Consider the following 18549-nt stretch of genomic DNA (forward strand, 5'->3'; position numbering starts at 1 on the left):
ATCACTTGATCCTGGTAGGCGGAGGTTGCAGTGCGCCGAGATCGCACCACTACACTCCAGCCTGGGTGACAAGAGCGAGACTCCGTCTCTAAAAATAAAAAGAAAAGAAGGCCGGGCGCGGTGGCTCAAGCCTGTAATCCTAACACTTTGGGAGGCCGAGACGGGCGGATCACGAGGTCAGGAGATCGAGACCATCCTGGCTAACACTGTGAAACCCCGTCTCTACTAAAAATACAAGAAAAATTAGCCGGGCGAGGTGGCAGGCGCCTGTAGTCCCAGCTACTCGGGAGGCTGAGGCAGGAGAATGGCGTAAACCCGGGGGGGCGGAGCTTGCAGTGAGCCGAGATTGCGCCACTGCACTCCAGCCTGGGGCACAGAGCAAGACTCCGTCTCAAAAAAAAAAGAAAAGAAAAGAAAAGAAAGAACACGACGTGGAAGTTTCATCACTTCATATCCTGTTGGTCAAAACTGAGTCATCTGTCCATACCCAGCTACAAAGGAAGCAGAGAAATGTGGTCCCCAACTTGGTGGCCACGTGCCCATCAAAACTCTGTTTTACAGAGGAGGCCTGGACCTAATTACCAAAAGGCAGAGGCAGGGGGAATGGAAAACAAACAGCATTGGCAGGCCTTGCCACAGCAGTGTTTGCTGAGCTGTTGCCTACTCTCTCTCTCTGGACTCTATGGAAGGTCGGGCCTTCCAAGGAACCGCCTGCAACTCTGAGGGCTGGTGTGGCCTAATTGATTGTGGGCACAGACACACAGGACTTTGCTTAATAACCCACAGCCAAACTCCTTGGACACAAGAGGGACAGCTTCAAAGGGAAGAAGAATTTTGACTCCCAGAGCAGAAGGAATGGGCTAGGACGAATCCAGCCACAGCTTTCTCTTCTGAGGCACTAAGCTACACCTTTGCTTTCAAATGAATTTTACTTTTTTGTGGGTTTTTTTTTGAGATGGAGTCTCACCCTGTCTCCCAGACTGGAGTGCATTGGCGCGATCTCAGCTCACTGCAACCTCCACCTCCCAGGTTCAAGTGATCTTCCTGCCTCAGCCTCCCAAGTAGCTGGGATTACAGGTGTGCACCACCACGCCCAGCTAATTTTGTATTTTTTTTTTTTTACTAGAGATAGGGTTTCACCATATTGCCCAGGCTGGTCTTGAACTCCTGACCTCAGGTGATCCTCCCACCTCAGCCTCCCAAAGTGCTGGAATTGCAGGCATGAGACATGGCACCCAGCCCAATTTTACTTTTTTTTTTTCCTGAGACAGAGTCTTGCTCTGTCGCCCAGGGTGGAGTGCAGTGGCAGGTGATCTCGGCTCACTGCAAGCTCCACCTCCTGGGTTCACGCCATTCTCCTGCCTCAGCCTCCCGAGTAGCTGGGACTACAGGCGCCCGCCACCACACCCAGCTAATTTTTTTTTTTGTATTTTTAGTAGAGACGGGGTTTCACCAGATAGCCAGGATGGTTTCTATCTCCTGACCTCATGATCTGCCCGCCTCAGCCTCCCAAAGTGCTGGGATTACAGGCGTGAGCCACCACGCCCGGCCGAATTTTACTTTTTAATTATAGAAAATTGCAAGCATACACTAAAGCAAAAGGAATCATATAAGAAGCCCAGTCTTGGCTGGGCACGGTGGCTCACACCTGTAATCCCAGCACTTTGGGAGGCCAAGGCAGGTGGATCACCAGAGGTCGGGAGTTTGAGACCAGCCTGACCAACATGGAGAAACCCCATGTATACTAAAAATACAAAATTAGCACGCCTATAATCCCAGCTACTCGGGAGGCTGAGGCAGGAGAATTGCTTGAACCCGGGAAGTGGAGGTTGCGGTGAGCCGAGATTGCACCACTGCACTCCAGCCTGGGCAACAAGAGTGAAACTCCGTCTCAAAAAAAAAAAAAAGAACCCAAATCTTCATCACCAGCCCAGCCTCAGCAGTTACTGACCCATGGCTGATCTTGTTTCTTTCTTCCCTCCCTCTCTTTCCAAATTATTTTGAAGCAAATCCTAGACATCCTATCATTTCATCCGTAAACTCTTCAATATTTATTTCTAAAAGATACAAACTCTTAAAACATAAGTATCTTGTCATCATACATAAAATAAAAAATTAACGATAATTCCTTATTGTCAAATAAACACATTGTCACCCATGAATGGGCTATAAAATCAATCACAGAGACATAATTTTTTTTAATTTTTGATTTTAATTTTTATTTTTAAAGACAAGATCTTGCTCTCACCCCGGCTGGAGTGCAGTGGCACAGTCATTGCTCACTACAGCGTCAGTCTCCTGGGCTCAAGCCTGCTTTGCACCTTAGCCTCCCGAGTAGCTGGGGCTGCAAGAGTATGCCACCATGTTCAACTAATTTTTTTTTTTTTTTTTTTTAGTGGAGAGGAGATCTTGCTATGTTGCCCAGGCTCATCTTGAATTCCTGGGCTCAAGCAGTCCTCCTGCCTTGGCCTGGGAAAGTGCTGAGACTACAGGCGTGAGGCTCTGCACTCATCCTGAGTTACAACAATGTTAAAGGTTAGATATCTTAGTCCATTTAGCCTGAATATAACAACATACCTTAGACTGGGTAGTTTATAAGCTAGAGAAATTTATTTCCTCGCAGTTCCAGAAGCCAGGAAGTCCAAGATAAAGGCACCTGCAGGTTCAATATCTGGTGAGGGCCCCTTTCAAATTCACAGATGTCACCTTCTTGCTATCACAGTGGAAGAGGTGAACAAGTTCCTTGGGCCTCTTTTTTTTTTTTTTTTTTTTTTTGAGACAGTCTCACTCTGTCGCCCAGGCTGGAGTGCAATGGCGCAATCTTAGCTCACTGCAACCTCCACCTCCCGGGTTCAAGTGATTCTCCTGAGTCAGCCTTCTGAGTAGCTGGGATTACAGGCAGGCACCACCGTGTCAGGCCTCTTTTATATGGGCACTGATCCCCTTTATAAGGGTTCTGCCATAGTAATAGTATGGGAAACAATGAAAAGTGTCACAGTGTGCCTCAGTGAGTAAAGATAAGACTATTTTATGAAGCATTGTTTTGGTCATACATGTTTCCCCCACTTTCCAAATTCTCGCCATCCAAATCAGGAACCAAACAGATTCAGTGACATTTTCAGGTAAGTCCTTTACCATCCAAACTCTTCTTGCTATCCACACTCAAGAATGTGACAGATTTGAATTGCAAGGAATATTTGTGTCTGTGGGCCTGTGTGTAAAACGTGAATGTGTAGAGTAGTTTGTGACATAAAATTATTCCTTTTCTTGGCCAGGCGTGGTGGCTCACGCCTGTAATCCCAGCACTTTGGGAGGCCAAGACGGGTGGATCACTTGAGGTCAGGAGTTCGAGACCAGCCTGGCCAAAATGGTAAAACCCTGTCTCTACTAAAAATACCAAAATTAGCCAGGCGTGGTGGCACACACTTGTAATCCCAGCTACTCGGAAGGCTGAGGCAGGAGAATCGCTTGAACCCAGGAGGCAGATGTTGCAGTGAACTGAGGTCATGCCGCTGCACTCCAGCCTGGGTGACAAAGTGAGCCTCTGTCTCAAAAATAAATAAATAATAAAATAAACAAATACCGCAGCCCAGAGGACATGCCAGTGCCACTCACAATTCATTGGCCAAAACACGTCCCAGGGCCCCACCCAACCACAAAGGAGCCAAGAAGTGCAATCCCACTGACCCCAAGAAGGAGGGAGGTCGGGGCCTTTGGAGCCATAGCTCATGACCGCCATTGTCTCTGCAAGGTTAGAAGCCACTGGGTCGCATAGCCACATTTCCCCTCCAGAAATCAGGAAGCCGGGCTGGGACCGGGTGCGTGTTCCCCCTTCAGGTCTCCTGCCATCGCCCAGGAAGGTGTTAAAAGATGGGAGTCAGCAGGTTTTTGACCTCAAAGTGGGGAAACTGACCCAGGCAGCTTCTGAGGCTCGATCCTGCCTGTGGCCTGCAGGTGATGACCAATGGCTGGGAGACAGTGGACATGACGCTGCGGCGGAACGGGCTCGGGCAGCTGGGCTTCCACGTGAAGTACGACGGCACGGTGGCCGAGGTCGAGGACTACGGGTTCGCCTGGCAGGCTGGCCTCCGGCAGGGCAGCCGACTGGTGGAGATCTGCAAGGTGGCCGTGGTCACATTGACCCACGACCAGATGATCGACCTGCTGCGCACCTCTGTCACCGTGAAGGTGGTCATCATCCCGCCTTTCGAGGACGGCACACCCCGGAGGTAAGGGCCTCCGCCTTTCAGCCGGGTGGTGGGTGGCAGCTCCCAGATCGCTGGCATGAGACCTCCCTGGCACTGTCACTTGAGGTCCCAATAGAGGGGGCATAGGCCCTTCTAGGCAGGAATAATGGCAACGGTGACAGGATGGGGAGGGCGCATCTACAGAGCGCTTACTGTATGCCAGTTACTGGTTTAGCCCTTCACATATGCACGATCCCATTTAATCTCCACAGTTGCCCTGTAAAGGGAGAACCTCATTCTTCCTGTTTTCTGCATGAAGCACACGATGTTAATAGTCGCTTGCCTGTGGGCCCCCCACACTTCATTCATTTGTTCAAAATGTGTTTATTGAGCCCCTGCTATGTGCAAGCTCTGTTCAAAGTGACCACAACAAAGTGCCTGCTCCTTTGGGGTTTGTGTTCTACAGGGAAAGACAGGCCGTGAAGAAATAGGTGTGTCACACAGGATCAGGTAGTGCGAAGTCTCAGAAGGGAATTAAAGCAGGATAACGAAGGGGCTGCAGCACAGTGGGAGAGCTGCTTACAAGGCGGGCAGAGAAGGCTCCATGGGGAGGCAGCCATGTGGTTTTCTGGTCAGCGGGCTCCCGACGGGAGCTGGCCAGGGCACAGCCTCCCCAGTGTACATAGGTGGTGCGTTCCTGGAGTGCAGGGAGGCCGGTGTGGCTGGAGCAGAGCAAGCAGGAGTGAGAGCTGGGAGCAAAGGACAGAGAGGTGACCAGGCAGATGGTGTGGGCTTCATGAGCCATGGGAGAAGCTTAGGTTTTATTCCACGCACACTGGGAAGCTGGTAGGTGACTTACTTCTTTTGTTTTGTTTTTTTGTTTTGTTTTAAGATGGAGTCTCGCTCTGTCACCCAGGCTGGAGTGCAGTGGCGTGATCTCAACTCACTGCAAACTTCACCTCCCGGGTTCAAGTGATTCTCCTACCTTAGCCTCCCGACTAGCTGGGACTACGGGCGCGTGCCACCACGCCCAGCTAATTTTTGTATTTTTAGGAGAGACGGAGTTTCACCATGTGGCCCAGACTGTCTTGAATTCCTGACCTCAGGTGATCTGCCTGCCTCAGCCTCCCAAAGTGCTGAGCCTCCCCAGGCTGTTTCATTTTTTAATGAAACATCTCAAACATAAAGTGTATTACAAGTATCAAAACATATCATGTACCCTATAAATATATACACCTACTATGTACCCACCAAAATTAAAAAGAAATAAGGCTGGGCGCAGTGGCTCACGCCTGTAATCCCAGCACTCTGGGAGGCTGAGACGGGCGGATCACGAGGTCGGGAGATCGAGACCATCCTGGCTAACATGGTGAAACCCCGTCTCTACTAAAAAATACAAAAAATTAGCCGGGCGTAGTGGTGGGCACCTGTAGTCCCAGCTACTCAGGAGGTTGAGGCAGGAGAATGGCACGAACCTAGGAGGCGGAGGTTGCAGTGAGCCGAGATTGCGCCACTGCACTCCAGCCTAGGAGAGAGAGCGAGACTCCGTCTCAAAAAAAAGAAAAAAAAGAAATAAAAAGAAATATCCTACTGCAGGGAACAAAAGTATACTGGGCCCTCTGAGCACTTACCAACATGCGGCCAGGTTTTCGTTTTTTTGTTGTATTATGTCCATATCCTCTTCCTGCCTCACCTGTCACCTTAGATTATCTAAAACAATTCCAGATCCTGGAATGTACCTCTATACAATAAAGACCTTTTTTAAAAAATTACACCTAACAAATTTAGCAGTAATTTCATGTATTTCTTGTTTTTTGTTTGTTTGTGTTTTATTTATTTATTTATTTTATTAATTTTTTTTTTTTTTTTGAGATGGAGTCTCACTCTGTTGCCCAGGCTGGAGTGCAGTGGCACCATCTCGGCTCAGTGCAACCTCCACCTCCCGGTTCAAACGATTCTCCTGCCTCAGCCTCTCGAGAGGCTGGAACTACAGACATGTGCCACCATGCCCAGCTAATGTTTGTATTTTTTGGTAGAGACAGGGCTTCCCCATGTTGGCCAGGCTGATCTCAACTCCTGACCTCAAGAGATCTGCCTGTGTGGGCCTCCCAAAGTACTGGGATTACAGGCTTGAGCCACCACACCTGGCCTTAACAGTATTTTCTTTTTCTTTCTTTCTTTTTTTTTTTTTTGTGAGATGGAGTCTCGCTCTATTGCCAGGCTGGAGTGCATTGGCGCTATCTCGGCTTACTGCAACCTCTGCCTCCCAGGTTCAAGCGATTCTCCTGCCTCAGCCTCCCAAGTAGCTGGGACTACCAGCACGTGCCACCATGCTCAGCTAATTTTTGTATTTTTAGTAGACATGGGGTTTTGCCATGTTGTCCAGGATGGTCTCAATCTCTTGACCTCATGATCCGTCCGCCTCGGCCTCCCAAAGTGCTGGGGTTAACAGACGTGAGCCACTGTGCCCAGCCAACAGTAATTTCTTAATGTCAACTATCTAGGCTGGATTCACACCTATAATCATAACACTTTGGGAGGCTGAGGTGGGAAGATCACTTGAGGCCAAGAGTTCAAGACCCAGCCTAGCCAACACAGTGAGACCCCCATGTCTGCATCTCTGCCCAAAGGAAAAAAAAAATAGTGCAGTTGTAACCCCAGCTATTTTTAGGCTGAGGTAGGAGGATCACTTGAGCCCAGGAAGCTGAAGCGACAGGAAGCCATGATTGTGCCACTGCACTCCAGCCTGGGCAACAGAGGGAGACCTCATCTCTTTTTTTTTTTTTTTAACAGTTGTTCATCAGAATTCTCCTATTAGGCAGGGTACGGTGGCTCACGCCTATAATCCCAGCACTTTGGGAGGCCAAGACAGGCGGATCACCAAGTGGGAGTTCAAGACCAGCCTGAACCAAGCTGGAGTTCAAGACCAGCCTGACCAACAGGGAGAAACACTATCTCTACTAAAAATACAAAATTAGCTGGGTGTGGTGGCGCATGCCTGTAATCCTAGCTACTCGGGAGGCTGAGGCAGGAGAATTGCTTGAATCCGGGAGGCAGAGGTTGTGGTGAGCTGAGATTGCACCATTGTACTTAGCCTGGGCAACAAGAATGAAGCTCCGCCTCAACAAAAAAAGAATTCTCCTATTGTATTTGATTGATGTATCTCTCAAGGCTCTTTTTTTTTTTCCTTTGAGACAGAGTCTCGCTCTGTTACCCAGGCTGGAGTGCAGTGGCACAATCTCGGCTCACTGCAACCTCCGCCTCCTGGGTTCAAGTGATTCTCCTGTGTCAGCCTCCTGATTAGCTGGGACTACAGGCGTGCAGCACCATGCCTGGCTAAATTTCATGTTTTTCATAGGTACGGGGTTTCACCATGCTTCCCAGGCTGGTCTTGAACTCCTGACCTCAGGTGATCTGGCCGCCACAGCCTCCCAAACTGCTGGGATTACAGACATGAGCCATTGTGCCTCGCCTTTTCCTTGCAGTTTATTTTGGAAAGAAACCAGGTCACCTGTCCTTGGAATTTCCCACTTCCTGGCTTTAGCTGGCGGCCTCCCCATGGTGTTCTTTAGCCTGTTGCTCCACCACTGGTATTTTCTGTAAACTAGAGTCAAAGATGGAAGCTTGCTCAGGCCCCAGTGTGATGTCTTTCGGCCGCAGCACTCCCAGGTATGCATCTGCAAGAAGGCACTGCGTGCCTGGTGTCCCTCTGCAAGTGACACTAAAGGCGAGCATAGGCTTCAGACAGTGGCACCTAGCATCACCACACGTCCCCTTCAGCCCTGTTTCACAGCCAAGCAGCCACTGCTAGGCACTGCCTAGATCCATCATTTCATGACAGCTTGCAGATGAGTGCCATCTTCATTCTGTCGTTCTTTCTTCATGTATTGGTTGGAATGCTTCTAAAAAGAGCTTTCTTTCTGTAACCGTTCAGTTACCCTGTGGTATAATTTGTACAGAGAAGGCAAGATAAAAACAGTTTTCAGAATAATGAGTTGGTCCCTAGCAACCTCCAGAAATGACCAATGAGAGAGATGCACCATGTTCCCAGCTCTGGAAGCAGTGCACGGAGGACAGCCGAGGCCTTGGCCTCATGGAGTGAGGCCCTAGTGGGTCAGGGGAGACAAACAGTAAACAAGTAAATGAATGAGATGATTTCAGATCACAGAGTGGGGAGGCAGGAGAGCATAGCAGGGGAGGCAGGCTCTGCAGTGAGGCAGGCTGTCTAGGTTTGAATCCCAGCTCTTCCCCTTGTTACCTGCAACCCTAGGGAAGTGGCCTCACCACCCTGTGCCTGGTTTCCTCATTTGTAAAACAAGGACAATAACGTCCTTTCCACAAGAGCGTTTGTGAAGTTGAAGAGATCCAACTTGTAAAGCACATAGGACAGGTCAGACCCAGTGAATGGCTTGTGACTGTGGAGTGCTGGTGGCTCTCAGCACTTTTGGAGGCCAAGGCCAGAGGATCACTTGAGCCCAGCAGTTTGAGACCAGCCTAGGCAACATAGCAAGACCTCGCCACTACAACAATTTTTTTTTTTTTTTGAGACAGAGTTTTACTCTTGTTGCCCAGACTGCAGTGCAGTGGCATGATCTTAGCTCACTGAAAGCTCCACCTCCTGGGTGCAAGCAATTCTTCTGCCTCATCCTCCTGAGTAGCTGAGACTACAGGCATGCACTACCACACCCGGCTAATTTTTGTATCTTTAGCAGAGACAGGGTTTCACCATGTTGGCCAGGCTGGTCTCAAACTCCTGACCTCATGTGATCCGCCCGTCTCAACCTCCCAAAGTGCTGGGATTACAGTGTGAGCTACCACACCCAGCCCAAATTTTTAAAAATTAGCTAGGTGTGATGGCACATGCATGTAGTCTCAGCTACTCAGGATGAGGTAGGAGGCTGAGACTGCAGTAAGCCATGATCACACCGCTGCACTGAAGCTTTCTCAAAAAAAAAAAGAAAAACACCACGCTCGGTGGCTTACGCCTGTAATCCCAGTACTTTGGGAGGCCAAGGCAGGCGGATCACAAGGTCAGGAGTTTGAGACCAGCCTGGCCAATATGGTGAAACCTGTATCTACAAAAAATACAAAAATTAGCCGGGCATGGTGGCGCACGCCTGTAATCCCAGCTACTCGGGAGACTGAGGCAGGAGAATCACTTGAACCCAGGAGGCGGAGGTTGCAGTGAGCTGATTGCACCACTACACTCCAGCCTGGGTGACAGAGTAAGACTCCATTTCAGGAAAAAAAAAAAAAAAAAAAAAATGGGACAGTACTTGGCCTATAGGAGGCGCTTGAGAGACACTGATGCTGAGGTACTGGATGTGAGGACTGTAAAGGGCACATAACCCACATTGGACAGGGTGGTCTGGGAAGGCCCGAAGGTGAGAGCAAAGGCCCTTGGCTCGGAGACAGACCAGAAAGTGGGCCTGCATGGCTGCAGCAGATTGAGCCAAGAGGAGGACACAAGATGGGGTGCCGATGAGTACTGTATTCACAGATGACCTTGCTGGGCTCACACCAGGGCTGGTGTGATCTCTGCTTTATAGATGAGAAAACCGAGGCCCAGGGCAAACAAATCATTTTGCCGTGTTGCACAGCTAGTAAGCAGCAAAGAAAATTCAAATCCAGGTTGGCCTGTCTCCATTATACTGTGCGGTCTCCGAAAGCCATCACAAGCTGTTAATACGCGGGCATGCGAGTGATTTCCCCACCCTCACTTTCCTGAGTCGTGCTTGCTCTCTCTTCACTTGGTGGGGGACAGTTCTGAGCAGGCCTAAACCCTGAACCTGAGGGTGTGGCCACCCCTACCCACACCCCCGATGGCTCAGCCTCAGGACTCCAGTCACGCCCCAGGTATCTCCCGTTCCCAGCCCTCTTCCCCTGCCGCCTTCCTCCTCTGCCCGGAGCCAAAGCGCAGCCACACCTGCTCACATCTCTGCAGGGGCAAGTCAAGGCCAGATAACCCCACAGGCGAATGCCCTGGTGACTACCCCTCTCGGGGAAGGACACGCATCCTTCTCCACACACTCCCATGGGTGCACACGATAAGCCAGCTCGCCCGTTGCATGACTGTCACCCCAAACATGCAGGTAGGGCCAAATGAAACGCAAAGAAAAGTGTGCGGTTCTCCAGCTTTGGGGAGACAGGGCCAGGGAGAGTACAACCAGACAGACGAATTCTCCCTGCCCTATTCGGGAGGAAGACCTTCCCTCCTGCTCCCTTTGCAAGGCGGCTGCTGAAACAGGATCTCCCATTTGCAGGGGTGGGCGTGGGTCAGGACTTGGGTGGTTTTTGTTGTTTTTCAAATGCAGAGGTGTGTAGCTGACCTCATTTGCAGGGCTGATAACCCTGGCTCTGGGCTCTCTCCAGCCTCTTGGCTCAAATGTCTGTTGCAGTGAACGCTGAGGGGAGCAGTGAGGACGGGACAGAAGTGCCATCACTGCCACCAGCCAGGCTGCATGGCTTGCACACCAACCCCATGCTTTCCCTCTCAGACACCGAGGAGAATACACAGTGTCTTCCTCCTACCCCCTGGGCCACAAGGCTGAAGTTTTGTTTGTTATGTTTTGTTTTGTTTTTCTTCTTTTTTTTTTTTTTTTTTGAGACGGAGTCTCGCTTTGTCACCCAGGCGGGAGTGCAGTGGCACAATCAATCTCGGCTCACTGCAAGGTCCGCCTCCTGGGTTTACGCCATTCTCCTGCCTCGGCCTCCCGAGTAGCTGGGACTACAGACGCCTGCCACCTCGCCCGGCTAGTTTTTTGTATTTTTTAGTAGAGATGGGGTTTCACCGTGTTAGCCAGGATGGTCTCGATCTCCTGACCTCATGATCCGCCCGTCCCGGCCTCCCAAAGTGCTGGGATTACAGGCGTGAGCCACCGCGCCCGACCATTTTTCTTCTTTTTTCTACACGAGGTTTCACTCTCCTTGCCCAGGCTGGAGTGCAGTGGTGCGATTTCAGCTCACTGCAACCTCCACCTCCCGGGTTCAAGCAATTCTCCTGCCTCAACCTCCCAACTGGCTGGGATTACAAAAGCCCACCACCATACCCAACTAATTTTTGTATTTTAGTAGAGATGGTATTTCTCCATGTTGGCCAGGCTGGTCTCAAACTCTAGACCTCAAGCGATCCACCTGCCTCAGCCTCCCCAAGTGCTGGGATTACAGCCATCAGCCCCTGCACCTGGCCGATATATTGTTAATTGGGAATAGAAAAAAAAAAAAACAAGATACTATACAGAGGTATAACGTGCTAGTCTTTGTATTACTATTTTATTTTATTTATTTATTTATTTTTTATTTTTATTTTTATTTTTATTTTTTTTTTGAGACGGAGTCTCGCTCTGTCACCCAGGCTGGAGTGCAGTGGCGCAATCTCAGCTCACTGCAAGCTCCGCCCCCCAGGTTCACGCCATTCTCCTGCCTCAGCCTCCCGAGTAGCTGGGATTACAGGCGCCTGCCACCATGGCCGGTTAATTTTTTTTTGTATTTTTAGTAGAGACGGGGTTTCACCATTTTAGCCAGGACGGGCTCGATCTCCTGACCTCGTGATCCGCCCATCTCGGCCTCCCAAAGTGCTGGGATTACAGGCGTGAGCCACCGCGCCCGGCCTATTTAATTTTTTTGAGATAGTCTCACTCTGTTGCCCAGGCTAGAATGCAGTGGTGTGATCATGGCTCACTGCATCCTTGACCTGCCAGGCTCAAGTGATCCTCCCTCCTCTGTCTCCCAAGTAGCTGAGACCATAGGCATGTGCCACCATGCCCAGATAATTTTTTTTAATTTTTTTGTAGAGACAGGGCCTCCCTATGTTGCCTAGGCTGATCTCAAACTCCTAGGCTCAAGTAATCCTTCCACCCTAGCCTCCCAAAGTACTAGGATTATAGGCATGAGCCACTGTGCCTGGACTTTGTTACTATTTTAAATAATATTTTGCTTTCCTGCATAAGGTATTTCTGAAAGAATGCGTAAGAAACTGGGAGCAGTGGTTGCTTCTGGTAGTTGAAACTGGAGGATGGGAGTGGGAAACAGGGATGCATCTTATGTCATTTTAATCCTTAAAAACAATTCAAGGGTCCAACGTGGTGGCTCATGCCTGTAATCCGAACACTTTGGGAGGCCGAGGCAGGTGAATCACCTGAGATCAGGAGTTCGAGACCAGCCTAGACAACATGGTGAAACCCAGTGTCTACTAAAAATACAAAAATCAGCCAGGCGTGGTGGCGGGCCTGTAATCCCAGCTACTCAGGAGGCTGAGGCAGGAGAATCACTTGAACCCGGGAGGTGGAGATTGCAGTGAGCCAAGACCGTGCCACTGCACACCAACAAGGGTGACAGAGCAAGACTTCATCTCAAAAAAAAATCTTTTTTTAATCAATACATGAAGCAGGCCTTCTCAAATGTTACCGTGTATCAACATCATCACAGGCAGCTCAGTCAAATGCAGATCCTTGGGCCCTGCCTCAGTGGGGATTCTGTTACATGTAATCTGGGGTGAGGCCCAGGAACCTTCATTATTTGCTGAGCTCTTGATGATTTAGATGATGGTCATTTTCAGGTCACTGGGGAGGGCGAGAGCCGGGAGGAGCTGGGGCAGAATCTTTTCCAGAGCCCCAAGGTGGTTTGGCTGGATTTCAGAAAGTGGAAGCGAGGCTTTTGCTTCTGTTTGTGGGAAAAGCAGGCAGACTGTCCTTAGAATCAGCCGGAGTAGGCAACCGCATCAGCTCTGATTTGTTAAGCACTTGGTACGTGCAGACTCTGCTAACGCTCAGAGAATGCTCACAGCCAGCCCCATCTTACAGATTAGGAAACTGGGGCTCTGAGAAGAGAATTCCTCACCCAAACCCATATAGGTGATGACGGGACTAGAATCTGAACCAGCCATCTGGCCCCGCAGCCTGTACTGCTCCATGCTGCATGCTGCCTTCATTTTTTTTTTTTTCTTTTTTTTGAGATGGAGTCTTGCTCTGTTGTCCAGGCTGGAGTGCAGTGGCATGATCTTGGCTCACTGCAACCTCCGCCTCCCAGGTTCAAGCGATCCTCCTGCCTCAGCCTCCCTAGTAGCTGGGATTATAGGCACATGCCACCGTGCCTGGCTAATTTTTGTCTTTTTAGTAGAGATGGGGTTTCACCATGTTGGCCAGGCTGGTCTTGAACTCCTGACCTCAGGTGATCCACCCACCTCTATCTCAAAAAAAAAAAAAAAAAAAGGACTTAGTGTGGTGGCTCATGCCTGTAATCCCAGCACTTTGGGAGGCCAAGGAAGATGGATTACTTGAGGTCAGGTATTCGACACCAGCCTGGGTGTCAAATGCCATTTCTACTAAAAATACAAAAATTAGTTGGGTGTGGTGGCACGTGCCTGTAGTCCTAGCTACTCAGGAGGCTAAGGCACAGGAATCATTGCAGTGAGCCGAGATCTCACCATTGCACTCCAGCCTGGTGACAGAGCAAGACTCCATCTCAAAAAGAACAAACAACTGATGCTCATTATCTCTCGTTGGCCCTGCCTAGAGCACAGGACAATTCTGTGCTAGTCATCGTGTTGGGGTAGGGGCTTGGAGAAAACTTGATTGGTCAGACCTGGGTCACATGCTCATACCTGGAGCCAAGAAGTGGGGTCAGCCCCACGCAGAGCCCGTATTAACAAAGACCTGTTATCAGGAGAGGGGGTAAGGGGAGAGACACCAGGCAGGCAGGAATGGCAGGTGTGCACTGCCCAGAGACAGTGATGGTACCCGTCCCCACCTCTGCCCAGGCCTGGCGTGTCTACAGGCTCTGTTAGACATTCATATTGTTACTGTTCCTCACCTGGTGCCTGGTGAGACATTGGCAGCTGCCAATCCAAAGAGACAGCCAGCAGACACTGCCGAGGGTCAGTTCCAGCCATGGTGCTACCGAGGGGTGCGGTGTGTCAGGCCCTGGGTGCCAGAGCGCATCCACCTGTGTCTTAGTCTGTTTTGTGCATCTTTGACAGAGTACATGAGATCGGATAACTGATAACAGAAATACATTTCTCACAGTTCTGGGGGCTGCAGGTTCAAGATCCAGGCACTGGCAGGATAGGGCCTGGTCTTTCTGCTTCCATGATGGTGCCTTGAACCCTGTGACCTCTGGAGGACAGGAACGCCATGTCCAAACACAGCAGAAGAGCGGAAGAGAGAGAGAGCCCACTCCCGCAAGCCCTTTCTATAGCAGCATTCATCCATTCATGAGGGCTCTGCCCTAAGCTCCTCCCACCAGGCCCCACCTCCCAACAGTGGCATTGGGGGTTAAGTTTCCATCACATGACTTTTGGGGGAACCCACATCCAGACCATAGCAGCCTCCGAACCACCATATCCACCAGACCTTTTGCTGGATGACCATGAACTAGGTGGCTCCAGGGAACTCGGGAGACCCTCAGAGGATCAGCTTGATGGGCGCATGGGAGCTTCCAGGCTGAAGGCTCCTCTGAGCTCAGCTCTCACAGCTGCCGGAAGGTGGATTTCATGAGCACAGCTCAGGGACCCCTCCCGTGTGGCACTGCAGTGGCAGTGAAGAATGCCAGCCCAGCCGGTGGATCTCCCTACCTCAAGCCAGGAGCACCGCGGTGCATGTGCCAGCCTGGTCTAGCGGGAGTCATAGGCCTCTCTGCATCTATTTCAAGGTTGTGGATTTCAGGGCTTTTTTTTTTTTTTTTTTTTTAAACCACCCTGCAAAGTAGGTCACCTGCTCCTCTTCCAGCTGCCTTTAAGATTCTTTGGAACAAGGCAGTTACTGTCCTTTGATTCTGAGGACATCTGCCTTTCTGGCCCTGAGGACCGCTAAGGGGGGCCAGGCAGGTCTGTGGAGGACACTGGCAGCCGTGTGGTCTGGGTCAGGTAGAAGCGAGGGGAGGGAACAGAGAGAGTGGGAGGAGGGGGGAGAAGATGAGGTGGAAGGGGCCGAGCAGTCGGAGCCCCTGTGTTGGGTCCCATCCTGGTTGAAGACTCTGAGCTGGTAAGTTTCAGACCATTTTAACGGGTATTCACTCGAATTTTAAAATAGACCATCCCCAGCCAGGCGCAGTGGCTCACTCCTGTAATCCCAGCACTTTGGGAGGCCGAGGCAGGTGGATCACCTGAGGTCAGGAGTTCAAGACCAGCCTGGCCAACATGGTGAAACTCTTTCTCTACTAAAAATACAAAAATTAGCCGGAACCCGCTTGAACCCGGGAGGCAGAGGTTGCAGTGAGCCAAGATCGTGCCACTGTACTCCAGCCTGGATGACAGAGCAAGATTCTGTCTCAAAAAAAAAAAAAAAAAAAAAAAAAGGCCATCCCGGTTTGCATTGGGCCAGGAGAACCCAGCCTAGACAGCAGGCCCACATGTTGGTAGGCTGGGGTCTTTCTGAATAACGCAGTTTTTCTCCCCAGGGGTTGGCCGGAGACCTATGACATGAATACCTCGGAGCCCAAGACGGAGCAGGAAAGCATCACTCCTGGGGGCCGGCCCCCATACCGCAGCAATGCTCCCTGGCAGTGGAGCGGGCCCGCATCCCATAACTCTCTACCAGCCTCCAAGTGGGCCACTCCAACCACCCCTGGCCACGCCCAGTCCCTGAGCCGGCCCCCGAAGCAGACCTCCATTGTCCCCTTTCGGGAGTCCCAGCCACTGCACAGCAAGAGGTAAGCACCTGCAGCGGGGGCAAACACTTCCCAATCCCCACCGGCCCACACCTGTCCTCTGCCCCTCCCTCTCTGCACTATTTCCTCCATCCTCTTCATCGCCTCAGGCTTTCGACCTTCCTTCTTATCCTTCTGTCTCCCTTGTTCCTCCCTCCCTCCTTCCCTTCAGCTTTCACCATGGGCCTCTTGTTTGGGACCCAGTGCTGGGGAGCTCAGCATCTGAGTTAGAAATTCACTATACTAAGTAGACAATTAAAGCTCTGCTTTTTTATGCTGGGCACAGTGGCTCACGCCTGTAATCCCAACATTGTGGGAGGTCAAGGCAGGAGCATTACTTGAGGCCAGGAGTTAGAGAGCTTGGGCAACATAGCGGAACCCTGACTCTATAAAAAACATTTATTAAAAATTAGCCAGGCGTGATGCACACCTGTGGTCTCAGCCACCCAAGAGACTGAGGTGGGAGGATGGCTTGAGCCCAGGAGTTGGAGGCTGCAGTGAGCTGTGATGGCACCACTGCACCCCAGACTGAGCAATACCTCATCTCTGAAAAAAAAAAAAAAAAGCCGGGCGCAGTGGCTTATCTCTGGAAAAAAAAAAAAGCCAGGCACGGTGGCTCAAGCCTGTAATCCCAGCACTTTGGGAGGCCGAGATGGGCAGATCACAAGGTCAGGAGATCGAGACCATCCTGGCTAACACGGTGAAACCCCGTCTCTACTAAAAAATACAAAAAACTAGCCGGGTGAGGTGGCAGGCGCCTGTAGTCCCAGCTACTCGGGAGGCTGAGGCAGGAGAATGACGTGAACCCGGGAAGCGGAGCTTGCAGTGAGCTGAGATCTGGCCACTGCACTCCAGCATGGGCGACAGAGCAAGACTCTGTCTCAAAAAAAAAAAAAAAAAAAAAAAAATCTCTGTTATTTTTAAGGTGAAGGGACTGATAAGCACAAAATTTAGGACAGTGATTTCTTCCTGGAGGAGGCAGGGAAATGGAAGTGGGGAAGCCCACGGATAGATGTTATCACCGCCGTTCTAGTCCCGGGTTGGGTGGTACCTTAAGGGAGTTCGTTTTATGATGATGACAAATATAACTTATAGATACTCTTTTGAAGATATTATATATTAAAAGATAAAAAGAAAATTGTCCAAAAAAATGAAGGAATCCAACTTGCAGAGGGACATCTCGTCCCCGGGGGGCCAGAGGCGAGAACGGTCTTGGGCAGCCTGCAAAAGCTGTGGGTTGGGGGCAGCCGCAGTGGATCCGGGCAGAGGGGACCCAGGGGCATCCCAGCTTCTCTCACCCTGTGCTCAGCATCCTACCCTTCATCCTGAGCAGTGGACAGCAGAAGGGATGTGGCTGGGCAGGGGAAAGGTCTGTCTGTCCGTCCGTCCGTCTGTCCATCTGTCTGTCCATCCTCCCAGGGCAGGGGTACCCTCCCACTCACCCTCTGCCTCCTTCCTCCCCTTGTCTCCTTCCAGGCCTGTCAGCTTCCCAGAAACCCCTTACACAGTATCACCAGCAGGGGCCGACAGAGTCCCTCCCTACCGACAGCCTTCTGGGAGCTTCTCCACCCCCGGCTCGGCCACCTACGTGAGATACAAGCCATCCCCAGAAAGGTCAGCCTCTCTCCATTCTTTTCATGTTAAGGGATCTGATGAAAACTGTGGCTCCTTCTTCCCCAGGAAATGCACACCCCCACAATTCTATTTGCCATTTTATGGTGTTTCTGGACCCCTGAAGGTCCTCAGAGGACCCAGCCCCATGGGGTGGTTATGTCTCATGTTTTGGAGCGAAACTGGGCCGGGCTGGGCAGGACCCATCGTTGGCTTTCCTTGCAGCAGAATTGTGGTTGCTGTTCTCTTGACACCTGTCGAGGAAGAGCATCCACCATCCAGCACGGCCACGCATCTAACTCTCTCCAGCCCTAAGTCCCTAGGACCCGGCTGCCAGCATTACCCAGTTTTCGAGATCTTTCAGGCTTCAGTTCTGCCCGCTTGTGTCCATCTGCAACCTGGCAGCCTGAGAGATCTCCCCAAACCCTCCATGACTCCCCAGTGTCCTCAGGATAAACTTGGCATTCAAGGCCCTTCAGGTTCTGGCTCCGGCTGAGCTTATTCCCCAGCTGCCTTCAGCCCTCGTGCCCTCTGTTCTTCCTCCGCCCCCAGGTCCCTGGGGCAGCCACATCAATCCCAGTCCTTGGGCCTGAGCCGTGGGCCTCATCCTGTGAATGTCCCCTTCCTCCTTCTCCCTGCAGTGGTCCTCCTCCTGAGCATCTCTGTCACCCATCCCACCTCCTTTCCCTGCTTTCTTGCCCAGGCCACCACAGTGGGCTTCCAGCCTTCATCTCACCTCCTCTGGTCAACCCTCCACTTAACAGCCAGAGGGATCTTTCTGTGTCTTTTTTTTTTTTTTTTTTTTTTTGAGACCGCTCTGTTGCCCAGTCTAGAGTACAGTGGCATGATCTTGGCTGACTGCAACCTCTGCCTCCCAGGTTCAAGTGATTCTCCTGCCTCAGCCCCCTGAGTAGCTGGGACTACAGGCTCCCGACACCACACCCAGCTAATTTTTGTATTTTTATAGAGACAGAGTTTCACCATGTTGGCCAGACTGGTCTCAAACTCCTGACCTCAAGTGATCCGCCCGCCTCAGCTTCGCAAAGTGCTGGGATTACAAGTGTGAGCCCCCGCGCCCGGCCAGATCCTTCTATATCTGAACATGCCT

At 51.0% G+C, this 18549-nt stretch overlaps 1 protein-coding gene across 6 annotated transcripts in view; it reads left to right on the forward strand.

The window, feature by feature from the left end:
* Positions 1-18549, forward strand: part of LOC105495419 (signal induced proliferation associated 1 like 3) — a 310011-nt gene that overhangs the window by 223138 nt on the left and 68324 nt on the right. For all 6 annotated transcript variants that reach the window (XM_071087643.1, XM_071087648.1, XM_071087644.1 and 3 more), the window contains 3 exons: positions 3955-4229; positions 15582-15833; positions 17307-17444. In XM_071087643.1, the coding sequence (XP_070943744.1) occupies positions 3955-4229; positions 15582-15833; positions 17307-17444 (665 nt within the window). The remainder of the gene's footprint in view (positions 1-3954; positions 4230-15581; positions 15834-17306; positions 17445-18549) is intronic.

Source organism: Macaca nemestrina, chromosome 20 (genome assembly GCF_043159975.1).
Source record: "Macaca nemestrina isolate mMacNem1 chromosome 20, mMacNem.hap1, whole genome shotgun sequence".
NCBI classification, from domain to species: Eukaryota; Metazoa; Chordata; class Mammalia; order Primates; family Cercopithecidae; genus Macaca; species Macaca nemestrina.